Raw genomic sequence first — 25,192 nt, forward strand, 5'->3', positions numbered from 1 at the left:
AAAATTTTTAACTTTTAAAGTGCAGAGAATTATGACAACATAAAAAAGATGCATTTAAATTGCACTGTACAACTAAAAGTAATTTGACACTTAAAAAATATAGTGAAATTGAAAGCAAATATTATGTTTTATTTTAATCCTGGTTATAAGGAAAATAATTCTTCATTGCCACTTAATACACTGTATAATTTAAAAATTATATTTTTGCAAACTATTAAGCAAGTAGAAAACATTTTACGCTTTTCTATCCTAAACAGAATCAAAAGAAGGATTTTACAAGTACTACATCATTCATTTTTCAAATAAAATTTGTTTGTTTTTTTTTTGTATAATAAATTTACTTTATCTCTGTTAATTCATTTATTATAAAACATTGTTCTCTTATTTATATTTACAATTATCAATTTACAAGTTTAATAAAAAACAAAACAAACTTAGCAAGATGAGTTTTCTGTTTTGATAAGAACAACTTAGCTAAAAAGTGATGTTATAAATTTTAATCAATATAGTTTTGAATCCATGATGTCATACCCTCATCCCATAAGCACTGCCTCAGTTTTAAGACCCAGACTTTTGTAATATTCAGTTTGCGACCATCAAATTAAAATATTTACTATATATCTAACAGAAAACTCAATCCTAAGCACATCTTAAAATAGTGAATATAGATCTATCTCTCTGACTAATGCAATGATGTAATTCTGTGGTTAGGCATAACCTGCCAGTCTTGAGTCAATCCGGACCTATTGAGCAATCGAATTATATGAACTATGTTTATCTCTAACAATAAATATTGACTTTTTAATTAAATTTATATGAGAATCTAAAAAAAAAAAACCTTAAAGGGTGAAAATACTAAGATAAGAATATTATAAACACTTTTGAATTCAAAATCAAGGGGTAAGGGAAAAAGTTTGAATTATCCAAAAATTTAAAAATAACACTAATATCTAAAAAAATTATATTGCAGAATTAATTTAAATCAATATTTAACAAAAAATAAATTTAACATCTTTTTAAATTTTAATAATAACCTGTAACTCCTAAATTTATATAAAATTTCATTATAAATTGACAATTCCTAAACACACAATTTACATGCCTAAATTCAATTCCTGAACACACAATTTGCACAATCCTATGTGAATAACTTCTATATGGATTCACTTAAAATGTTTTGTGATAACTGTTTGTTTCAGTTGCACAAAATCTTTAATATCATCAATAGCATTAAAGTAATTTTTAACTTTTATCTGAGATTCTGCAAACCATCTTAAATTAATTATTAATCATTTTTAAGGCTTCAGAAAGGGAACATATTGGATTTTCATTGCATCAAATTTTAAATCAATAAAACAATTATGCAAGCATTCAAATCATAGATAATATTTTAACATTAGTATCAATAGAAAATTTTAAAGGAATTAGCATTTGTTTCGATTACCAAGTATTTCAAACTATTCATATTCGAATTTTAAAAATAAAAAAAAATTTTAAAAAAAGACTACTGTATAAACAGTATGAAAAAATCAAGAGCAAATCTGAAGTCTTATTTGTTGATGATGAAAATAAGTTTAAAATGGATAAGAGTTTCATAAATACATATAAATTTAATACAATTCAAATAAAGGTCATAAAATATTTTACATTGTATAAGTACCTGAATTGATCATTTTCACAGCTTTCAAGTCTTGGAATTTTTTCTGGAATTTCTTCTTTTGTTGATGTGTCTTCAACACTTTTGAAATCGCGTTTAACTGATGTTTTAGACATATCCTCATTTACATTTTCAAGAGCATTAAATGATTCAGAAGCTTGATCTATAGGCTCGCTTTTTTCCACAATTTTTTTGTTATGTTCATTTACTTTATTTTCATTAGTTTCTACAAATGAAATCTGTTTATCTGCTAGCATGGGACTTTCTTTTAAGTGGCAAATTTCTGAAGCTAATACAGTGTTTAATTTTTCAGGCTGAATAGTATTGAAAGTAACATCTATTTTTCTGGAAATAGGTTCATTAAATGTACTAGAATCTGATGTATTTAAATCAGTTTTATTATGAGTAGTTATATCAGTTATTGAAGCATTATCTTTAGGAATTGATTCACAAATACCTTCATTATCAATTAATGAATTTTGATTCAGGTTCAGATCTTTTAACTTGGAATCAGATTCATGTTTAGAATCAAAACACTGATTAACAGTTTCTATTTCTTGTTTGTTTGAACAAACATTATGAGAAGTATCATTATTAATTTTTTCATCAGATTTCATCAACTTTTTTCTAGTTTGTTCCCATTCACTAAAACCAAGTTTGGCATGTTTCCTCCGAAAATGTTTTTTAAAAAAAGCTCTATTAGATTTAAGATTCACACCTTCTTTCCTATTTTTAGTCTTACTTATATGTTTTAGAAAACTTGTGGTGTTTATCTCTTGTGTTTTGAATTCTTTTTCGTAACTGTGCATAGTTTGCTGAAATGAAAAGTCAGGAGTAAAACCTCCAGTCTCCATCACATGTTTCTGAAAAGGTTCATCTTCTACACTTATTTCTATATCTTTGCTCATAACCTTAAAAATATAAAAAGGAAATACTGTACAATATGTGTTCAGTTTATATAATAGATTAAAGAATTAATTTTTGTGTATCTTTTTTTAAAAGAAACAACAATGTTTAAAATAAAAATAGATTTTTTTCATTCTTTAAGCATTTAATAAACTTTATAAAAGTGAATGTGAATTTATACATAAATAAATGAATGTGAATTTATATATAAACAAATGAAGTTGAATTTATACATAAATAAATGAAAGTGAATTTATACTTAATATGAATTAATACATAAATAAGAGTTAAAAAAAATATTTATTTTTGAAACTGCTCCAAAAATATGTACACAAAAACCTAATAATTTTACTACACCAGATCTTACTGAATAATTGTGAAAATATTAGTTTCAAAATGAATAAATAATAAAAAAAGAATTTTCATAAATAGAAACAACATATAGCTTATTTCTTTAAAACAAAAAAATTAATGTATATATATTTTTTTCCACATAATGAGCTAAAAAACATACCTTAAAACCATCTTTAATTGCTCTAGAAGGAATTTTTTCAAATTTTGACTTAGTAGATGTTTCTGAATTCATATTAAATTGTAGTTTTTTACGTTTCTCAACTAACTGGTTCAACATATCTTTTTTAGAACACAATTTTCTCTCTTTTTCTAGTTCTATAACTTTGCTGGATATAGGAACTGTTTCCTAAATAATGGAAATATGGAAACTAAAGAGTCAAAATAATGTTTAATTAAAAATATGATTTCACATATGAAATTTACACATATGAGCAAACAGATATAAAATATTTAATAAGAGTATAAAATATAGTCAGCAAAAAACCATAAATCATTCTTATATTTTTTGAAAGGTTCAACTTTTATTCCAGAAAGTGCTTAAGTAACATCTTAAAGAAATCTTTTAAAGTATATATAACCCCCAAAATAAAGGGTAGACAAATATTTGAAAAGTTGCCATTAATAGTTCGACCCCTATAAATATCAAAGATTTGTTACTCTTATGCTATTTTCATGGGTCTCATTGCTCTTTATATCTTTTAAAGGATTTGTTACATTAAAATAATTATTTCATAAAGAATTATGCTTCGGCCCAAAGAGAACTATGTAATATAATAAGATACATACCTGCCAACTTTTACGCATTTGGCGTAAAATTTTATTTCGATATTTAAAGTGGTAGTAAAATGTATGCTTTCTATATATTCTTTGCATTTATAAACTTGATTTATATTCTTTTTGACCACCACTATTTTTTTAAAAATTAAGCATATATATTGATATAATACTATTTTTACATTCTGCAAAAACTTCCCAAAATAACAGCGTATGTTTTTGCATAAAATTGTAATTTAAATTCCATTTTACTACCACTGGGAAAAATCCTCGTCGAAAGGATTAAAAGTTGGCAGGTATGAAGATATTTAGATCAAATAAGTAATTTATATTAAAATGCTGAAAAAAGTTTGAATTTTAAGGAATAAAAATTTTTGTATATTCAGTATTTTGAGATTTTTCTTTTAAACCTAAACCATATGCCATTGGAATATTAAAAAGCTGCTTAAAAAATAACTTGAAAAATTAATAATTGAATGGTTATAAAATGGTGCTCCATTTTGAGATTATATGATCAAATTGCATTACTTCAAATTCTATGTAATTTATATTATCCTGTAAGTGAATAAATTAATCCGTTCTTAATCATTTTTTTTTTTGAGAAATAAAGAAACGCCCACATTTTATAAAGAAACGCCCACATTTTATTGGGATATGATCAAATTGCATTACTTCAAATTCTATGTCATTTATATTATCCTGCAAGTGAATGAATTAATCCGTTCTTAATCAATTTTTTTTTTTTGAGAAATAAAGAAACGCCCACATTTTAAAGAATTTCTGGTGGGTAGTCATCGATACTTAATTTGACATTTTCTTTTCTTTAAATTATGTTTTAGTTTTAAAATGTACTTTAAACCATCTTCATTACTATTCAATAACAGATTTTAGATGCTACAGACTTTTAACTTTTAGAGAATTCCATTTTCTTAAGCTAGAAATTCTTGTTTTTTTTAAAAATAAAAATAAAAAAAAGTAAAATGACTGCTATTGCCTAAATTTAAAAGGAAAAGATTTAAAAAAAAAAAAACTCTTAGGTTAGAAAGTACATGGTTAAAAAGGGGTGCTCATAATGTTGTTTCACCTTCAGCCTTAGGAAATTTGTTAATTTTAGGAGTCTTAATCATTATTGATATAGGCTACAAATAAATCAGCTCATTTTTTTCTTTTTAAAATTGATTATTAAAGAGACAAATATAGCAAATAAGTTTAATTTTATTTTAAAAATCGTATTAGCATTATTTTAAAATTTAGTTTTTCACTTTCTGTAGAATGAGTACAATTGTTTTAATTTTTATTCACACTTAAAGTAAATAAATATATTGAGAAATATTCTATTTTAATTTTTTTATATAACATTTTTAAACCAAATTGTATAAAAATTTGCGCACCATAATAAAAAAAAATTTTAAAAATTGCCCAAATTTATTTGGATGCATCTAGAATTTATTATTTTTTGATAAAAATACAATTATGAATTCCATACGTACCAATTTTAAATTAAAGCAATTTAAGAAACTTATAGTCATTTGAAAAAACATTAATGTGTCACTGATCATGTTTTGTATTAATAATGCTCTAAATATAGAATTCACATATTTCAAGAGGGTTTTAAGGGAAGATATTAATTTAGTAGATAGAAATTTAAAATAATAATACTAAAATGAATGAACTGATGATAAATGTAGGAAAAGTATCCTTAAAAACAAAACACACATTAATAAACTATTTGGGGGGAAAAAATTCGTAAGAAAAGGAGAAATAGCCATCTACATTACTTTTTTATTAAAATTTTGTACTATACAGTCTTTCAGACCTTAACGTCCAAATTTTAAAACTGAGATTGAAAAATCTGGAAATGGCACTTTCTGTATGTAATAAAATGTCATTAAAACGAGAATTTACACCTTGCAACAAAATAGAAAATGCTGTTATAAAAGAAATAAAAGCGTATTCTTATGCATATTATGTTAGCCACCACAAAATTATTGAAAATTTATAACTTAATGATTATAGATCCTTTATGTAGGCTTTAAATTAATCTAATATGGTGATCACCACACATTGGTGGTGATCACCATATTAGATTAATTTAGTTGCTAAATCTATAGATTTGATTATTTAATTTTAAATTTATTTATTACAATACTATCCACTTTTTAAGTTTTTAAGGACCGTACAAACCCTGTTTATTTATTTATTTATTTGAATATATCTAATCTTAATTGAATTTAAGAGAAACTGTGTTAAGTTTAATTTTAATCTTTAAAAGCATATATCAAGTCAAAAAAATGTTTTTAGCTAAGTAAACATATTAATTCCAGGAATAATATACTTGATATGGTAAGATAACTTCATTTTTTGAAACCATATAGCCAGAAGAAGAGAAAAGAAAAATATTTTTTTCGTTTTTATTTGAAAAAAGAAAATCTTACTACCACTTTCAATTTATTTTTTTAATTTAGGGTAAAATTTATTTCAATGTGCCAATAAGTTTCTATAATGATTAACTTAAAAAGTCTTGCTACCACTTTTTATTTATTTCATTAATCTGGGACATGATATACTTATCCGCACAGATTGAAAAAGCTTATGCAAAGAATAATTTTGTAAATTTTGCTAATACTCTTTTTTTTTTTAATTAAGAGGTACATTTACTTCACTCTAGGAAACTGTAAGGTAATGCAATGAGTTACTGAAAGGGTGTATGATTTTCACATTATGCTTTATGCATATCTGTTTCTACTAATACCAAAAAATAGCAACATTTTATTTTCCATGCTAAAAGTTCCCTTGTCTTTGTTGATCCTCTAATGATCAGAATTTTATGAAATTTGGTTTTGAAGGTTATTTTTGCACGTTAAATAAGAATGCAATAAAAAATTTATGCTTTTCTTAAGCACATTTTGTGTCAAAATAAGCAGATTACAGTTACAGTTAAATTATATTAATAATTTAAGAAATTTCTGAGGGATATTGCCATAACACTTTACAGAACGAAAAAACAAATTTGCTTTAATCACAGTCTTATTTTCCACTTTCCAAACTGAGTGTATGCTCTCCCATAGTTGTTACTAACTGATACCATTGTATATTGTTTCATAGCCAAAAATCAAAAATTGATAAAATAATATTTTTCCCTACTCAGAAAACATATTTATTAAATACGGAGATGATTTGAAACATATTGATTAAAAAACGTTTTCCTGTATTCCAATTCGTTTTTAAAAAAATTAATTGAAATACCTTGGAGATGAATTTCTCACAATGAATTTTTTTTAACATATGCAAGAACTATTTATATTGAAATGCATTGGTTACTAATTGTTACTTCCAATTCCTTAACAATTACACAATCTCCTTAACCTCCAAAAATGTTTTTAGATAACAAAAATAACTCAATTTTAAACATACAAGATGATTCAATTGACATTTTAGTATATTTGAGTAAATGAGATTAAAAGTAACAACAGGCAACGAAGACTTTTGAAGACTTTCATGACTTTATTTCTTGTTTCTAAATTTTGAGTTAGAAAGATTTATAAATTCCTTACACTTAATTAAACTGTTTGCTTCAAGCATTTGCATTCTTAGTTTTTAGTTGTTTTTCTATTATTCCATGACTGTATATTACTAAATGCATTTAGAACACACACAAGAATCAACACTCAGACACACTCTTTTGGATCTATCATCCAATGAGATCTTAAGAATTAAAATTTAGCAGAATAAATCAAGGTTGTATAGTTAACTAAGACTATAATAAGAACTTTTCCCAATAAAACTAAATATTTTTCAAATATGTCACTTAATCCCTTCATCTACTGAGCTTTCAAAATGTTTGTAATAATAAAATGGCACATTAAGATAACACACATTTCAGATTAAGAAAAAAATTATTATCAAATTAATGAGTTTTCTTTAAATTTATTCCAAGAAGTTCAAATATATATTTTGATATGAAGTAATGAAATATTCAATCTTGACTGGGCAACATTGACTGAACTCTGATTATTAAAACATCAACAGTTTGAATCAACACTCATCAACAGTTTGAAATTGTACTACAGTAGGGAACCGATTATCCGGAACGATCGGGACCATCGCTATTCCGGATAACTGATTTTTCCGGTTTTCTGAATCGCTACAAAAAGCCGTTTTTTTAATTGTTAAACCCAACTAAAAAAAATTTTTTTTGGAAATAATCTTGAAAAAACGAAGTAATACACTAATGATTATTTCCAAAATGATGGTAAGGTAAACATCTTCCAAAAAAGAAAGAAAAATCCTGAAATCTTATGAGGAAAAAAAAACATTTAAAAAAAAAATGGCGGGAAAATTTATCAAATTTCGTTCCGGTTTTTTGGTTTTCCGGTTTACTGATTTCCGGATAACGGGTTCTGTACTGTACTAACAAATAATAGATTTTTTTAAACATTCATGTCAAAACTTTTTGAGGGTGATTCAAAAACTTTGCCAATATCATAAAATCAGAGAAGCAGCCTAAATGGAGATCTCATTATATTAAAATATCCAATTTTTTGAACATAGTATAGATTTAGGGGATGAAGTGACTCACTTCTGAAGTAGGTCTGATTTGTTCATATATAAATTTCAATCACAATTTATATACTACAGTAAATTCCACTATATTTCTTCACCTTTTTTTAAATAGCTCCATTCATATTGTTAACTTTCAGAGGCAATTATGTTTTTCTTACTACAAAAAACTACCGACTCCATCTGCACATAGCATATACTTACCAAACTATTTAATATCAGTTTAATATTTTCTTATTTAAAATACAAGTTTTGAGTAGTTATTTGTTCACAAGAAAAAAAATTTTTCCTCCTTGAGAAAAAAACAATTTATTATGAAAAACAAACTGAATTTAGAGGGAATAAATTTTTCTGAAGCCAATTTACTTAATTTTTTTAGCAGCCACAGAATGTCACTAGTATAGTTTGTGAAACAAATTACTTTTGCTATTTTCAAAGCTAAGCATTTTTTCAGTTCAATTTACCAAAATTAATAGTACAAGCAATAACAAAATTAATTATTACAGATGTTATTAACATAGATGTTAACAGACATTATTGTTAACAGTTATAATGAGAAACAAGCATAACTGTTAACAATTAAGACTAGGATAAAATATTTTTCTATTAGTATTGAGGAATAAATCTTTATTTGATTCATGACAAAGCAACATTATTTTGTAAATATGAAATAAAATAATACTATAGTACAGAGCTTTCTGAATGTAAACAGACACCTTCATTTAAAATCAAATTTTGAAATTTTACTTTAACTGGTTTCAAAGATTAATAAAGTTTTCATAAGGTCTGCTACTGAAATATAATTCAATATAAATACATATAAGAAGCAAATCTTTAATAGATATTTATTTTTTAATAGATATTTATTTTTTAATTGATATTTATTTTTCAGTATAAAAGAAAACAAGCAGTCAGCAAATAGTACTGTTGCATACTTCACATGTTAACTCAAACTATTTATAATGAGAAAATATTGCTTATCCGTAACTTTCATGTGTTGTCCATTTTTGCAAGGTTTGAAAACTAATTTTAATCTTGCAATGCTTGACATTTAAAAAATGTATACTGTTTGTTTTAATAAACTTTTATTAATGATAAAATAATAACTTTATACCTAAATCAATACCTAATCCTTAGAAATTCATACCTTTTGAGTACCAATATTAACACCTTGAAGATTAAAATGACTATGCATTGCAAGAACAGGCCAGGCTGGATCCAATTTTCTAATTATTAGATCTAAATTATAAAGCAATTTCTCTGCTAATATTCCGGACCATGTTTGACGCAGTTTAAAAAGAAGACTTCTAGTGTTCTCATCAACCTAGTTTAAGTAAAAGAGAAATTTATTTCATACAAAGAATATTATACATATATACCTATATATCAAAAATATAGTCCAAGATGAGGTCCATGATGTCCTGACTCTCATTGAGATTTAAGTCAATTTGATAAAAAAAAATTTTTATAAATAAACTTACTTTAATTTTCAAAAATATTACCATACTTCTATCAAATGAGTAATATATTATTATGAGTATAGGTTACAATAGATTTATTGCCTTGAATTAATTTACTAAATAAATCAATTTGATGTAAGAAACATAACATAATCTGAATATTACAAGTATAGGGTCAGTTGAAGTTAATATTTTTATAATTTACGGGGATTTTATAATTCTTTAAAAATGTTGAAAAAATAATCTTCTAAGTTACATACATAGAAGAAGGTAAAGCTCTTAAAGGGGTGGATAATTCTGACCACATGTAGGAGAATTATAAACATGAGCTAATGCACATCCCAGAAATAGTGTTGACTCATTATCAGTCCCTCCAAAAACCCTAACCAGTACTTTGCTCTTCCAACTTAATCCATATACCTGAGAGGTATCATAATAGAATCCTTACTCATTCTGCATTGATGAAAAAGTAGTTTTATCTGATGATGTAAATTTTTTTTTATTATAACTGCTTCTTTTTATAATTTTTTTTACAAAAATCTTAGCAATTTCTGGAATTTTGTAAGAGTGGCACAATGACTGAAGATGCTTCCCTTTCTTCAAGGATAAGCGAAGATATCTTTTTATAAAGTATATAGACCAGTCTTTTAGTTTACCAGCTTTAAAAACATTAGAAATAGAATTTCCTTTAATGTAAGATCAAATAAGATGCAAAAATGCCTGTTGCAAGTGTGTGTTTCTACAAGTTCCTGACGAGTTTTTTTACGAGTTTCTTTTACTCTTTCAAGTTTCTGATCACATTGGCTTGCTTCTTATCTTTTCTAAACTAACTTTTTTTTTCTAATTTGCAGCAGGATTACTGTTATTAATATGCCCTATTTTCTTTCAGCTTTTGGCAGACTCTGTTACCATTGCAACAGGTTCCGGCAGGTTCTTCAGAGAGTTAAGAAGAAATTTCTTTTTTGCATGTTCTAGCCATTTTTATGCAACAGAAAATGAAGAGTCATGTATTAAGTTAACATTGAATATGATCATAATTATACCGTTGTGTTAAAAAAAGGGAAATTATGACTATATACTTTTGTAATATATTTTCATGCAGACAGAACATATAATCAAACATAATAATAAATTAAACATAAGCTTAGTATAAACAACTTTGCACTTACTGCAAAATTTTCTTAAAGGGTTGAAATCACTTTGAATCAACATCTAAACTGTTTTTCAAAGATTTGCATAGATTTTTAGGATTATATGAATAGTGACTCAAAATTTTCATCCAAGGTCAAAATATACATAAGGTGCATAAAAGTCAAAATATACATATGAAGCTTGTTAAAACATAATTTGTTTTTTAATTCTTACCCTGGATGAGTTTTTTAAATAGGCTATGACTTTAATTTCCCCATGCTCATTTTTACCCCTACATAATAATTTGATTAATTAATAATTTGTTAAACATTTTCCTACCTCCAAAGGATGTAATAATTTTAAGTGTTTTTATTCCCCATGAAATATTCAGATGTCATGATTTATTTAACAATAAAATGTGAATAAAATTAATGAATATAAATTATAAAGAGAATTATGAAACAATTAGAATTTTAGTTAAAACAAAATAAAATGTAATAAAATAAGAGTGCTTTTATACCAAAGTAAAAATTTGAATTAGAAATAGCGAACTTAAATAATGTACAGAAGTAAACTCAGAAGATTGAACTTCTCAGTGGTGTGAGTGACTCAGTGAGTGTTCTAGAGAAAGTCGTAAGGTAGAATAACTGAAAAAGAAACGCCAATAAGAGCCTCCTCCTTATTATATATCTCTAATAATAGTTTAATAACATAAAATAGAATTCACATTATCAGGTCCTTTATCATAAGACACTTTGATTTTTCTAACACCCCTTCTAATATGCAAAAGCGTATTGACACACTTGTGATGACAAGTACTAAATTTGGATGCTAGAAAATGACACAATTGCAGAGAAAAAAAGTATATGAACTATTCTTTTTGTGAAAAGTTATTTTTGACACAAGTATGAAAAACTTTGATCAACAGTGGTTGAGTGATTACTAATTTTTTACTTTCAGTTTTAGGAAACAAGGACCTCAAGGATCCGCATCTTATGATAAAGGGGTAAAAGGCCACTCTGGCCTCAAGCACCCCGAGAGGATTAGGTTGAGTGACAGCACTAGGCACTTCAGTCCAACCCATCTGGGGTTCTATCCTAGGACCAGGCAAAGGTTGACTAAGCTTTTCATCCTACAGTGAGTTAATAAAATGAGTACCAAGTATGCTTGTGAACTTGACATTGGGGGTTCCACATTAGGCTGACCACTCAACCAATACAACCCAGAGCTCATAGTTAAGAAAACTGGGATAGGCAGAGTAGACCTTGGCCCTCTTTGGGCCGTCATGCCACTGAGTTTAATTTAATTTATATAAAACACTTTATAATGGCCACAACTTGTTTTGAATAATTTCACTCATAGTTTAATGTAAAAATATTTACTTAAAAATGCAACTCTTATTGAACAATTACTTGCTCTTGAATGCACTCTAATTAAACAATGCAACTCTTATTAAATATTATTGAAAAATTTTGATTTTCCAACATATCCTAGCAAAATGTTTGTTTTTGTGAAACTGAAGTTATAAACCTTCATAATTCAAGTTTTGAATTTTGAGAAAGAAATTTAAAAAAGTTAAGTTGATCTAAGTGAAACTAAAAAGAGTTTTAAAACAAATATTTTTCTGGTATTGCTCCATCTTAGTTGTGCCGGCAAATTTATAGAATCACAATTTATAAAATTTTTAAGCCCTAAAAATATAGTTCAAATGAATCCTGCAATTTTTTTAATAATATTTTATTTAGTTAATCAATTAGATTTTTTAAAAAAAATCAATGTTTTTTTCCTAATAAATCTGCAATTTTATCAGAACTTTTTTAAATAACTTGATAAAAATGATTTTCGTCATATTAAGATATGCACTTATGTTTTAAATCGTAAATATTAGTAATTTTTATAGATCATTATACCAGACAACATTATTACAACATTTATTCTATTCTTGTATGTTTTAGTTATTAGCTTTTACACTAGAACCTCACAATTATTTGTTTTGGGGAAATTTGATTTATTCAATTACTGAAAATAATACGAAGAATTTAAAACAAAAAAATATATTTTTCAAACAAAATGTACTTTTACTTTAGACAAAAAAAGGTTGGTTTGAATTAAATTAGTTACTTATTGAGTGTTAGTTTTGAATAAGTTTTCAAATAATTCTCTTAATTATGATCTTGGGATAAAATGAAATGTTTATTCTGTTTTTCAATGTCATAAATTAGAGCTGTGACATAACCAGGATCCTTTTTTGATAAGAGATGTTTTTGTTTTGATTCTTTGTTTTCCAGAAATATAAGAAGTATTTCTTATTCAGCTGTAAAACTTCAAATGCATATAAAACCATATTTAGTAAAAGAAAAAAAAATGGAAGTTCTCAGTCTTTTAAAGTCAAAATTGAACAAAATATTTTCGTGGCTATGTGACAGTTGTTTGTATTTTTGTGGCTGTTCATACATAGTACCATTATCACTTTAAGTGACATTTAAGAAATTTGACATTTGATATTGTTTAATATCTATGGAGGACATAAAAGTTTCTCTTTTGATAATGGATACCAGTTCATGTAATTTTCTTAGTGGAAATGCCTAAAAAATATTGTCATTTTTAAAAGAAAGTGCTCTGTAAGTTTAATAATATAAATGGTGAAAACAGATCAAATCTATAATAGCAAACAACTTGATTTAATTCAAATCAAAACAAATTTAGGAACAGTTTATTGAATAAAATAAGGAAAGTTTTTCATTAAACAAAAATGAATTTGCTGATAAGATACTAAACCATTTACATCATTAGAAGAAGGTTATTTTAGGGAATTCAAGAATCCAAAGTTAAACTTAAAAAGTGAGAGCTAATATTGACACTATAGATATATATATAGAGAGATACTCATTTTCATTTAATAAAAAATAACTAACATACTAGTAAAATCCATTTTTTAAGTAAGAATTAGTTATATAAAACATTATTACACAGAATAAAGTTTTGAAAGTAAATACAGTAGAACCTGTCAAAGTGTCAATCTTGGTATATTGATCACTTTAAAGTAACTATTTCCCAAAATTTTATTTACATCCCATAAAAAGTACATTAGAATTTATATGTTTTAGTGACCACATGCTTTATGTATAAATTGACCAGTTTTTAATGATATTGGCTCCCGTCCAAGTGACATTTTTCCTCATTTCTACCTCTCCTTGACCTTCCTCTTCCATCTAATAGTTCTGCGGTATAGGCATGTAAGAGGCATATTTATCTTTTTCTTTTAAAAAGGGTTCCTTTATCATATGTTCTCAGAAATTCTAGGAATAAATTTGTATATGTTAATTCATTATACTGTTTGTAAGAAGATTGCTTTTGGATTACTTAAAATCCTATAAATCAATTGCTTTTTGAAGGTGAATCAGTAAAGGCTGAATTATTCATGATTTTGGTCAGTGATATCCCAACATACAACAGTTTTGTTGAATTTTGAAGCGAGAATTTTATTATATGATTAAAACTTAAAAAGAAGTTGAAGATGATTGTGTTAATGAAGCTGGATTTTTTAAGGAAACAAAATTGTTGAAAAGAAGTGTTGGAATCATTTTGCTGTAAGTGAAGCTTTATAAAAGCTTGCAAATTTTATATGAATAGCTTATTACTATCAGTTATAGAACCGGTATGATTATGTAATAAAAGTGGTCAAAATAAACATGTCACAAGTAGCAAAGTTATTGTAGTCGCTACTTGTTTTTGTATTTTGCAATGTAACATGCTACTTTTTTAAAAAAAAAAGTAGAGTAATGCAATAAAAAAACAGTAGTTTGCAGAGATTCCTGGCAACTACTTTTAATATTAGTATAATAAAGAAGCAGTTATACCGAACAAGTGCCCCAACTCGATCAAACGCTCCTTACAATTTCAAACAAATTTGGCCAAGCTGTCAACACTGAATAAGCACCTCTTTCCACTACCTGCTCTAGTAAGTGAATTTGTTTATCACAACTATGTCACACTGAAATTGGAACGTTGTCTCCAGATATAATTAAGTTGATACGATAAAGGAGAGATGGGGGTGGAGAGAGAAAGAGAATGAATAGAAGAAAGAGATTTGCTTTCTTAGAATTACTGAAAGGGGATGAGAAAAAATTAAATGAGCAGGAAGGTATGTAGTTTGCTCTCTTTTTAAAAGAAGCAAAGATGACCCTCAGTAAATGACGTAAGACAGACTGACGGGGGGAAAAGAGGATGGGTGAATAAACAGTAGAAAGTCGAGAAAGGGCTTTGCTTTCTAAAAATTATTCAAGGGAATGGAAAAAAATGGTTTAGCATTAAGCTGCATAGTTTTGCTTTCATTTTTAGAAAAGAGAAGATGGCTTGTTTCATTCCCAGTTTGTGATGCACGATCCAGGAAATAGAAGATCCTTATCATTAGGGCTTAGACACTTTTTTAAATTGATTCTAGTTTTTCTGATTAAATTTTCTGGTAAATTTGTAAGAAACAAGTTGAATTTCGTATTACTTTATTTATTTTAATTTTATTCCTTTATAGTTCACTCAATTGCTTGAGTTACAATTGTGCAAACATTTTTCATAAAAACAAAAAATAATCATTAAAAAATATATATATATATACATATATAAAATATAGTTATTAGCAGTTAAAGTAAAATATATGCCAGATATATATTTTTGTAACTATATTTATAATTTATTTAATTAAATTATTTGGTTTTATATATATTGTTTAGATTTCTTAATATTATGATTATTAATATTTTTTACATACGAGGCCTGTCTAAAAAGTATCCGACCTTAATTTTTCCTGCGCAAAGTAGTGACTCTAAGGCGGCGCCTTAGTGCACAGTGGAAGGAGGAACCTTAATGCACATGACTGAATTTTTTCACCGTGTTCGCTTGTGCAACTCGCTGGCTGGTGGTCGCCAAGTAAGGTGCTGTTCGTAGTGTTTGTCGGATTTAGTTTTCTCGCAAGATGACTGAACGAATTGAGCAAAGATACTGCATGAAATTCTGTCAAAAGCTTGGTGATTCTCAAAGCCAAACAATTCGTAAGATTCAGCAGGTGTTTGGAGAAGAAGCGATGGGTGTAACACAAATTAAGGAGTGGTTCAACCGATTCAAAGATAACACATCAGCGGAGAGTGAGCAACGTTGTGGCAGGCCTCAAACTGCTCAGAGTGCAGTTAATGTTGAGAGGTTGTGAAATTTGGTGATGGCAGATCGTCGTTTGACATTGCGGGAGATTGCAGAAGAGGTTGGAGTGAGTAAAGACTCTGCACATGCAATTTTGCGTGAAGATTTGAACATGAACCGAGTGGCTGCAAAATTCGTACCCAAGTTATTGTCGCCGGAACAAAAAGCACGTCTCTGCACATTCATCCCAATTGATCCACACTTTCTTAGCCAAACATGGAATTACAACCGTTCGCCAACCTCTCTACTTTCCAGACCTGTCTCCTTGCGACTTCTGGTTGCATCCAAAATTGAAGACGCCACTGAAAGGATCCAGTTTTGAGAGTAGAGAAGAGATAATGCGGAACGCGACGACGGAGCTGAACACCATTCCAAAAGAAGACTTCCAGAGGTGTTTCCAGCAGTGGAAGGATCGGTGGGCTGAGTGTGTGCAAGCACAAGGGGCCTACTTTGAAGGGTATTAGGGTCCCAACTCAGTCAAGTATTCGAAATATTTTTTCCGGCCAAAGGTCGGATACTTTTTAGACAGGCCTCGTACATAATATCAAACATGTAATTTTACTAATTATAGAGACTGCATTTTATAATCGGTAATGTTTAAATGCCTCCTCACTTAAATGTTGTTTGTCAAAATTTAAGGGGGCACTCAATTTGTATGTTATGTAATTCTTTGAATCTGATTTATGCATATCTTCAAGTTCATTAGCGGCACAATCAGAATGTTTCCAAGGCCGATATTTAACGAAAATGACAAAAAATTAAAAAATTTGCAGTAACTGCTTGTTTTCCCTATCACAAACTTTGAACAATTCTTTGGTGGAACTTGCAGAACAAACTATTTTTTAAAAAGTTACCCACTTAATCTTATTATTGCTTTTCTTTTCTATGAAATGTCACTGATTTTATGGTAATGTCTTATTTACTCTAATGAAAACACTTTATTTCACCAATATCATTTGCAGTTCTTTCCATTTGTAAACTTTTTTTATTCTTTTTTCTCTTTCATACATAAAATATTATTCAATAATGGAATGTTACCTCTGACTTTAAAAGCATCTTTGTTTTTACTCAAAATCACAAAGTTGGATGATATACAATTTTGCAAAGGAATATAAATTTGGTCATATTTAAATGACTGATTAGATTATACTTTTTATAGAATGTTATCTATTTTTAATCAACATATTTTAATAAAATCTTTTAATTATTAATTTAATTTATGAATAACATATATTGAACAACGAATTATGAATAACATATGCCCCTTTTCGGAAAGGGTCCATTTCTCAGACACTTTTTAGCAAACAAACATCTCATCATCTTATCTAGAAAAAGAGGCATTTCCTCAAACCTCTTTATTAGATTGCTAGGGAAAGAGGAAATGCTGTGGAAATGAGAGAGATAAGGGTACACATGACATTGTTAAAAATAAAAGGGGGCAACCAAACAGAAAATCTAAATAGGTTTTAAAAGTTACACTTGAGAAACATTCCTTCTTTCTTGATCATGTAACATTTACAGGGTGGGGGAAAAGAAACAATGGTCTTTCTTTACCATTGACATAAAAATTATTTCAAACACCTTTCTACTGAAATATGAACTTGACTCACGGAAGTTCTTTGGTGAAACAGGTTTTACAAAATACTCCAGAACTAATTCCTTTCACTAAATGTCTTGTACTTAAAGCAATTGAATGTGTCACATTGATTCATTTTTAGCAATCTTTTGTGAGTTAAGAAACAGTGATTTTTGAATGCTTGTTTTTAAGTTATTTTTATTAAGTTTTGATTGGTTATTTTAAATAAGTTTTTAACTATGCAATGTTATGCTTTTTTTTAATAATTTTTTGAGTAATTATTTGTATTTTTAATTAAGTTATCTTTGTTGATTTGCATTTATTTTACATAGAATATATTCACATCAGTCAAAAAAAAGTTTATCTATTAAAAAATAGTTTAATGAAGAAGATTATTTAGGTGCTGTTATTGATTGATACTATTATACTATGTTTATTTCAAAACAAGTGTAGTTTTTAGTCTGAAGGTGATCACATTAGGTAGGTTCCATTGTATTGCAGAAATCTTTTTAGTAAAAACAAACTAAATTCATAAATTCTCTGGCAGTTTTTATTAAAAAGTATTGTTTTTGCTTTTAGGATTTTAGTGGTACCCTTAAAATATAACTAAAATTTTAAAAAGTGAAGAGCTTACAGTACACAATTCAAGGAATTTAAAAAGTAGTAGTAAAATTATCCTGAATCCCAGTAAATCTTATATTTTTTTTACTTGCCACTTTAGTTCAAAAATAGTAGGTAAGAATACTTTAAAATTTAATAGTTTGCTCAGTAATAAATGTGTTACATAATACTGGATATATTATAGAAAACAGCCTGGTGAAAAAAATCAGTATAGTATGGAAAGAAATTAATGTTTAAATAAAGTTTGTGGAAAATAAACATTTTAGAAGCACTCTATTTGATCTCAACTGCCTAGAAAAAGTGTCATAAGACTGTATTGAACATAGTTTCAGAAAAGGTGGTTTTTCGACTCCTTCGATAGTACAGCCCCTTGAAACGCCTCGACGCTGATGCTATTTTGGAGAACGAGGAAGAGCCAGATATTGAAGAGTTATTAGAATATTGGCAATGTGATAACGATGTTTTAATTTGCGAGACACAGGCCATTTCAATTGCGGATATTAGGGAATCTTCCAGTAAAAGCAGTGATGAAAATGTAGCTGAATCTACAACATCTTCTCCATCCTGTAATTATGCTGTGGTTATATTACAGAATTTCAAAGTTTTTCTTTTTTCAAGAATATGAAGGTCAAGAAAAAGAGGTAGATGCAATTGAGATGTTGGAAAATTCATTGCATACATTAAAACTGATGAATTCTAAACAAGGGGAAATATCTGGGTTTTTTTAATTAAAATGATGCAAGTTTTAAAAATTTTATTAAAATATTAGATTATATTGAATTTTTCAAATGTATTTGTTTATTTTAAGTTTACATAGTAAATAAGAAGATAGTATGCATAATTATGCTATTTTACACAAGTTAAATTTTCATGCCCCCGATATTGCGACTTCTCGCTTTTAACAACATTTGTGACCAGTCCCACGAAGGCTGTTAAATCGCGGTTCTACTGCAAATATATTTTACCATGCTAAACATTCTTTAATTTTTTAATGTCTTTCAACTGATAAGAAGAGGTTGTTGTATGAAATTGAGGATAATTATCAATATCACCTATTCATCGTTTTTTTTTTTACTGAATAACACACTGGATGAACGATTTATTATCCGGAAAAATCTTTTTTCCGACTTGCTGAGGAATGGCAAGGTATTTGGCACAGTGGTAAAAATCATGATTCTAATAGTCTAGTCAAAAATTATTGTGTCAACAATCCAAAACTTCTCTGTTCATAGTTAAATTTGGGAGAAGTTTCATTGTAAGCAATAACATAATTTTGAAAGATTATGAATTAACTATAATACAAAATTAACGACTTATTAATTTAATTATAAATGTGGATCCACGTCTTTAAAAAAGAAATAAAAAAATTTATTAAAAGCTGTCTGAAAGTAGATATTGCAGTATAATTTAATATTAATAATTTTTTAATATATTTTTAAAAAAGAAATAGCTGCTGGAGTTCATGGAATATATCTGCAATATAATTATTTATTTTAAAATTCATTGATATTATCATAAAAAACAATAAATTGAGGAATTTCAATTGGTACTGAGCAAATGATTAAAAAAATAATAAGTAAGCATAGTTGTATATTTTTTATATGTAATATAACTTCATTGTGCATTAGAGTAGTAAATATTTTAATTAATTTTATTTTATAATTACAGGTTTTAGATAGTGTGAGATTTCAATTGGTATTGAGCAAATGTTTAAAAAAATATCAGTAAACATAGTTGTATATTTTTTATATGTAATATAAGTACATAGTGCAATTAGAGTTAAGTATTTTAACAATTTTTATTTTAAAATTACAGGTTTTAGACAGTTTAATATACTACTGAACAGTAAATACCGTGATTCCTATCCAAAAAACTCAATCCAAATATACATATGTGTGCATGGGCACATATACATATTCAAATCTTAATATCTCGAAAATTCTAGTTATGGAAAATCACACAATATCAACAGTAGAATAGAGAGAAAAAAAAGGGGGTTCTTTACTTACCTTTTTAGAAAGTAATTCATTTCTTTTTTACTAAAACTATGCAAAATCCTCAAAAATTCCATTAAATAGAAGATTAATAAATTATTCCATTGTTTGCTCTAGAGAAAAGTATGTCAATTTATCAAATACACTTTCTAAGAGGGAAAAACTTTAAATTTGTTATATAGGGCTTTCTACATATTTTTTTACAGTGCTTACAGCAAATAATGATTTTTTGTCTGTCATATTCAGTGTTTTCCTCATCCTCTTCTGATAATTCACAAGAAGATATATAATATTCTGATAATGCACACAATAATATTGCTTTAATTTTTTAGAATTGTTGACAATGTGTTGCTTGAAAGTTTGAACTGTTTTGAAATTTTCTTTTTGTTTTCAACACCTTTCACCACTTTATTGATAATTTGTTTTTTCACCTTAATGATAAAGTTATTCAATTTCCATTTGTTAGTCATACAGAGCTGAAGAATTGCAGCTGATTTCACATTTTCAAAACAAATTTAAATACAGCTTTAGATAGCATGAATGCAAGGCAGCACAGATGTGCATTCATCTTCATTTCTCGCACCACGAATTGCAATATAGTTAGGATAAGAAATTCTAAATTCTTCTATAAAGCTACCCAAGATAAATTATTTATAACAAACATAAAATTAATCAATTTAAAGCAAACCGCATCATTCCTGTTCATATCTCTATTACCTGTTTTGTTTTTTTGTTTTTTTTCTTAAGTCAACCAAACACCTCCAGAAACTTGGTGGTCTCTGAACATGTATTGCAACTGACTGAAGAAATATAACAAAATACTAAACAAGAACTTTTAACTTTTCTGTCTTCTCTTGAAAAATCAATAGAATATAGTTCTTTTATCATTAGCAATCATTACATCCCTTCATTTTACAGTTTATACAAGGTTTTCCTAACATATTTTTTTAATATTTTCTTTTCTTAAATTTCCCCAACTATTTTTTAAAATTTTATGACTTCTTAATTTTTTTAAATAGAGTAAGATCTGGATTATCTGCAGAATTGGGTGGCAAGAAAAAAACACATAATTTGAAAAAAAACTCAAAAAAGTGGAAACACGAAAAATAATTTCAAAAATAAAACAGAAATTTTTGTTTTACATTAAAATCCTTAAACAACGAATTTTAAAGAAAAAATTTATACATGAATACTTCATAAAAGTGCCCAGCTACAAATTTTTTTCTTAAAAAATTATGTTTCACAAAAAAAAAAAAGCATTGCACTTGGAGAAAAAAGTTTAAAATAATTAAGGAAAAGTCGTGGTGGCTCAGGGAATAGAGCATTCTGATCCCAATGAGATGAACCAAGTTTGATCCCAGCAATGGCTGGCCGATACAAATTCCGCACCCGGCTTGCACCAACCACAATGCTGACGCAATATATAGTGATAGACGAATCATGGGTTAGAGTTCCCCTTGTCATCTGACAAACCGTGAGAGGTTATTGCAGTTTTACTTTCCATGTAATGCAAATGTGGGTTAATTCCAACAAAAAGTCCTCCACGAAGGCAAAATTTCTCTGCCAATACTTGATCCTGGAGCTCCTTTGTCTTCTGGAATGGATAATAACAAGGCTACGGAGTAGAACATTGGTAGTTGTAAACTCACAATTGAGTCGGCTGTTCAAGGACGGTTATAAAATAAATAACCAAGGAAAGAATAAAAAAAGGCCAAACCAAGGTTTTTTTAACATCAAATTTATAGGAAATACGAAGGAAAAAATTTTTTTTTCAAGTTATCAGAGCTCAAAAGTCTTAACATTTTTACATGCTCAGACATTTTTCTCGAATGCAAACAACTGAAAATATATGAATATGCAGATTATTGATCTGTTGAAAAAAATGCTATTAACAACATTATATCTGCATCAACACTTTGATTTCAAGTATAAATCAGCAGTATTGAATATTAATAGCAATAAAGCATTTTTTTTAAATGAAGTATATTAAGTATGAAGCACTAATAAGTATCAATGAGGTAAAAGTAGTACATTTTTTATTAATAATAAAAAACATTAGTAACAATATAAAATTACTTAAAAATGATTTTTAAAAATATCTTAAAAATATTGTAAAAATATTAACAAAAAATTGTGTGTTTACAGAGCAGCACTTCATCAGGGGACACACTGTCTGCAATCACACACGAGCCTTTCTGTTGTTAATGGCAAAGCCAAAACTAACAGTGCCCCGAGGCCCCTAATGACAATACAAGCATAAAGAATAATAATATTTACTACATTAAAAGTCACTTAAATTTGTAAGAGAATCACAAATATATAAAAAAACACTACAATGAAATGCCCCCAAAGCACATTATAAATAATTAAAAAGATAAACAGTTACAGTTAATAAAAAGTGAAAATGAATGTCAAATATTCCAAATCAGCTCAAAAATAGAGTGCTGACACCTAAATGTAAATAAACAAATTAAAGAGCAATAAAATCCAAGTGCTGCCATCTGTCCATAAAATCCCAAAAAACATTTTTTTGAAATTGAAAACAAAATCCCAATAAATATTGAAAATGAAAAGTAAATTGTTCACCGTCCAGGCCTTCTTAGACGGGCTTCAATATCGGCCAAGTTAATAGAATTTGTTTAAAATATCCTGAATCATAACATCAAAAGTTGAAAGGAAATTTATTTTTCTTTAAACTGTTTTTTAAAACCTCAATAGCGGTCAAAAAATCATTACGGTTATTACAAATAAATTTAAACCTCTTTATTTGACCAAATACAATATTTTTGAAAATTTTATAATAAATGTTGGAATAAAAATGTGTAAGGTTAATAACATTAAATTTGAAATCCTTCCTTTTATCATAAACCCCTATGAGAATATTGTTATTAGAAATATTTATATCAAGATCCAAAAAATAAGCATGAGAGTCATGTGAGTTGGTTTTAATTAAACTCAGTTCTTCAGGATAAATATTATCAATCAAATCAAAATCACAACAATCGAAGATGATCAAATCATCAATAAACCTAAAACCTTTCAAAAAATTATTCTGTAAAAATTTATGTTCATAAAAATGAAGGAAAATATTAGCAAATGCGCTTGAATAACTATTACCCATCGAAATACCCTTAACTTGCCTATAAAAGCTAATACCATTAAAAAGATAATTTTCAAAAATGTTGACATTGCATAAATTAATCCAATCTTTCTTGTCAATACCTTCATTAAACAAATAATGATCAAAAATTTCAATACAAATATTTTTAAAATTAGTGTGAGGAATACTAGTAAAAAGATTTTCGAAATCACAGGAAAGAATTGTATTAACATTAGTGTTGTTTAAATATTTAATAACTTCTTGGTTGCTATTAATGATAAAATGTTTATCATTAGAAATAATTTTGTTTAAAATAATGCTTAAATATTTAAAAAAACGTTTACCAAAAACAGAATTATAACACCCTGTGCAGCATGTAACAAATCTAAATTTAACAGGTGTTTTGTGAAATTTAATGGTCGGAAATAAGTGTGGGAAATTTAAACAATTTGATTTTAATCCAATTTTTTTGTAAAGAGCCAAAATTCTATTGTCAATTTCTTTCTTAGAGTTGTTAATCTTAATGAAAGTATCATTATTATCATATTCAGTACCAATTATATTTTTAAAGAATTTTTTGCACATAAAGCCAAAATTATTTGAAGCATTATCAACCACACAAATAATAAAGTTCCCTCTCAAAACCTCTATAGATTTAACAATATTAGAATTTAAATAAAAACCTTGGTATTTTGTGTTGTTTTTTTAAAAAATACAATTTAAAATTATATAAAATTCTATATTTCCATTCGAAAAATCCTTCAATGGGCCAGTTATATTTTCTGGAGCATTTGGCAATATTATTCTTTATGCTTGTATTGTCATTAGGGGGCTCGGGGCACTGTTAGTTTTGACTTTGCCACTAACAACAGAAAGGCTCCTGTGTGTTTGCAGACAGTGTGTCCCCTGATGAAGTGCTGCTCTGCAAACACACAATTTTTTGTTAATATTATTTTTACAATATTTTTCTAAATCATTTTTAAGTAATTTTATATTGTTACTAGTTTATATAATTTGAATTTGGTTTTAGCTGCCTAGTGCGCTGTTCCAATTTTAATTAGTGTAGTAAATGTTATTTACTTTTCCTACCTCCTGTTTAATATTTTTAACTTAAGAATTTGAATTTATATATGGATAATAAAAAACATTATCATAAGTGTTGATCATGAACTTTTTTGCGTGAATTACACTCCCAAGGTGCAGGCAAGCACACAATCCAGATTTACTACGCTAAATGATAGAGTGCACAACCTGCGGCAAACAGTAGTATCTGAACGTAAAATTAAAATAAAAATTGGAAAATAAATATTTTTAAAACATTTTTGACGACATTTTTGACGTGCCAAATCTAATTTAACATATTTTTTATCGCTTTTTTCAGTGGTTATCACTATGAATGTCTAAAGTTTCAAAACTCCCAATATTTTTAATATAATACAATGATGATGTTGAATTCCAAGCATAACAAAGGCGAAATCACACAAGTATTTTATTCTAAAAAATATATTAAGTATTTCTGAAAAGAAGAATTCTACAAGAATATGCTACTTTAGGGTGCAATGATTAATTAATTGGCATGAAATAATAAGAGCCTCATAATTATATTGCAAGTTAATTAAAAGTACTTGTAACAGAGGGGACAAATAAAATCCCATGTTTTTGACAAGCACTGTTATTTATGCTACATTCTGTGATTTGGACCATCCTAAACATTATTTGTAATTTTTTTTAAAATTATCACATTTTAAGGTAAAATAAATTATTATAAGACTTTTAAAATTGCAAACTCGAACATTATAGTTCGATATTCTCTCATTCTTTCTGGTGCTGTTTTCGCCATAATGACAACTCACTCAAAAAACTTTT

General features: G+C 27.3%; 1 protein-coding gene across 4 annotated transcripts in view; it reads right to left on the bottom strand.

Annotated features, from left to right (window-relative positions):
* The window catches only part of LOC107451011 (pre-mRNA cleavage complex 2 protein Pcf11), a 106,305-nt gene that overhangs the window by 57,829 nt on the left and 23,284 nt on the right, over positions 1-25,192 (bottom strand). For 2 of the 4 annotated variants that reach the window (XM_016066963.4, XM_043041100.2), the window contains exons 3-5: positions 9,399-9,575; positions 3,078-3,263; positions 1,661-2,568 (exon numbers count right to left, since the gene is read on the bottom strand). In XM_016066963.4, the coding sequence (XP_015922449.2) occupies positions 1,661-2,568; positions 3,078-3,263; positions 9,399-9,575 (1,271 nt within the window). The remainder of the gene's footprint in view (positions 1-1,660; positions 2,569-3,077; positions 3,264-9,398; positions 9,576-25,192) is intronic. The other 2 variants (XM_071187556.1, XM_043041101.2) reach the window with 1 other exon arrangement.

This window comes from Parasteatoda tepidariorum, chromosome X1, assembly GCF_043381705.1.
Source record: "Parasteatoda tepidariorum isolate YZ-2023 chromosome X1, CAS_Ptep_4.0, whole genome shotgun sequence".
In the NCBI taxonomy this organism is placed as follows: Eukaryota; Metazoa; Arthropoda; class Arachnida; order Araneae; family Theridiidae; genus Parasteatoda; species Parasteatoda tepidariorum.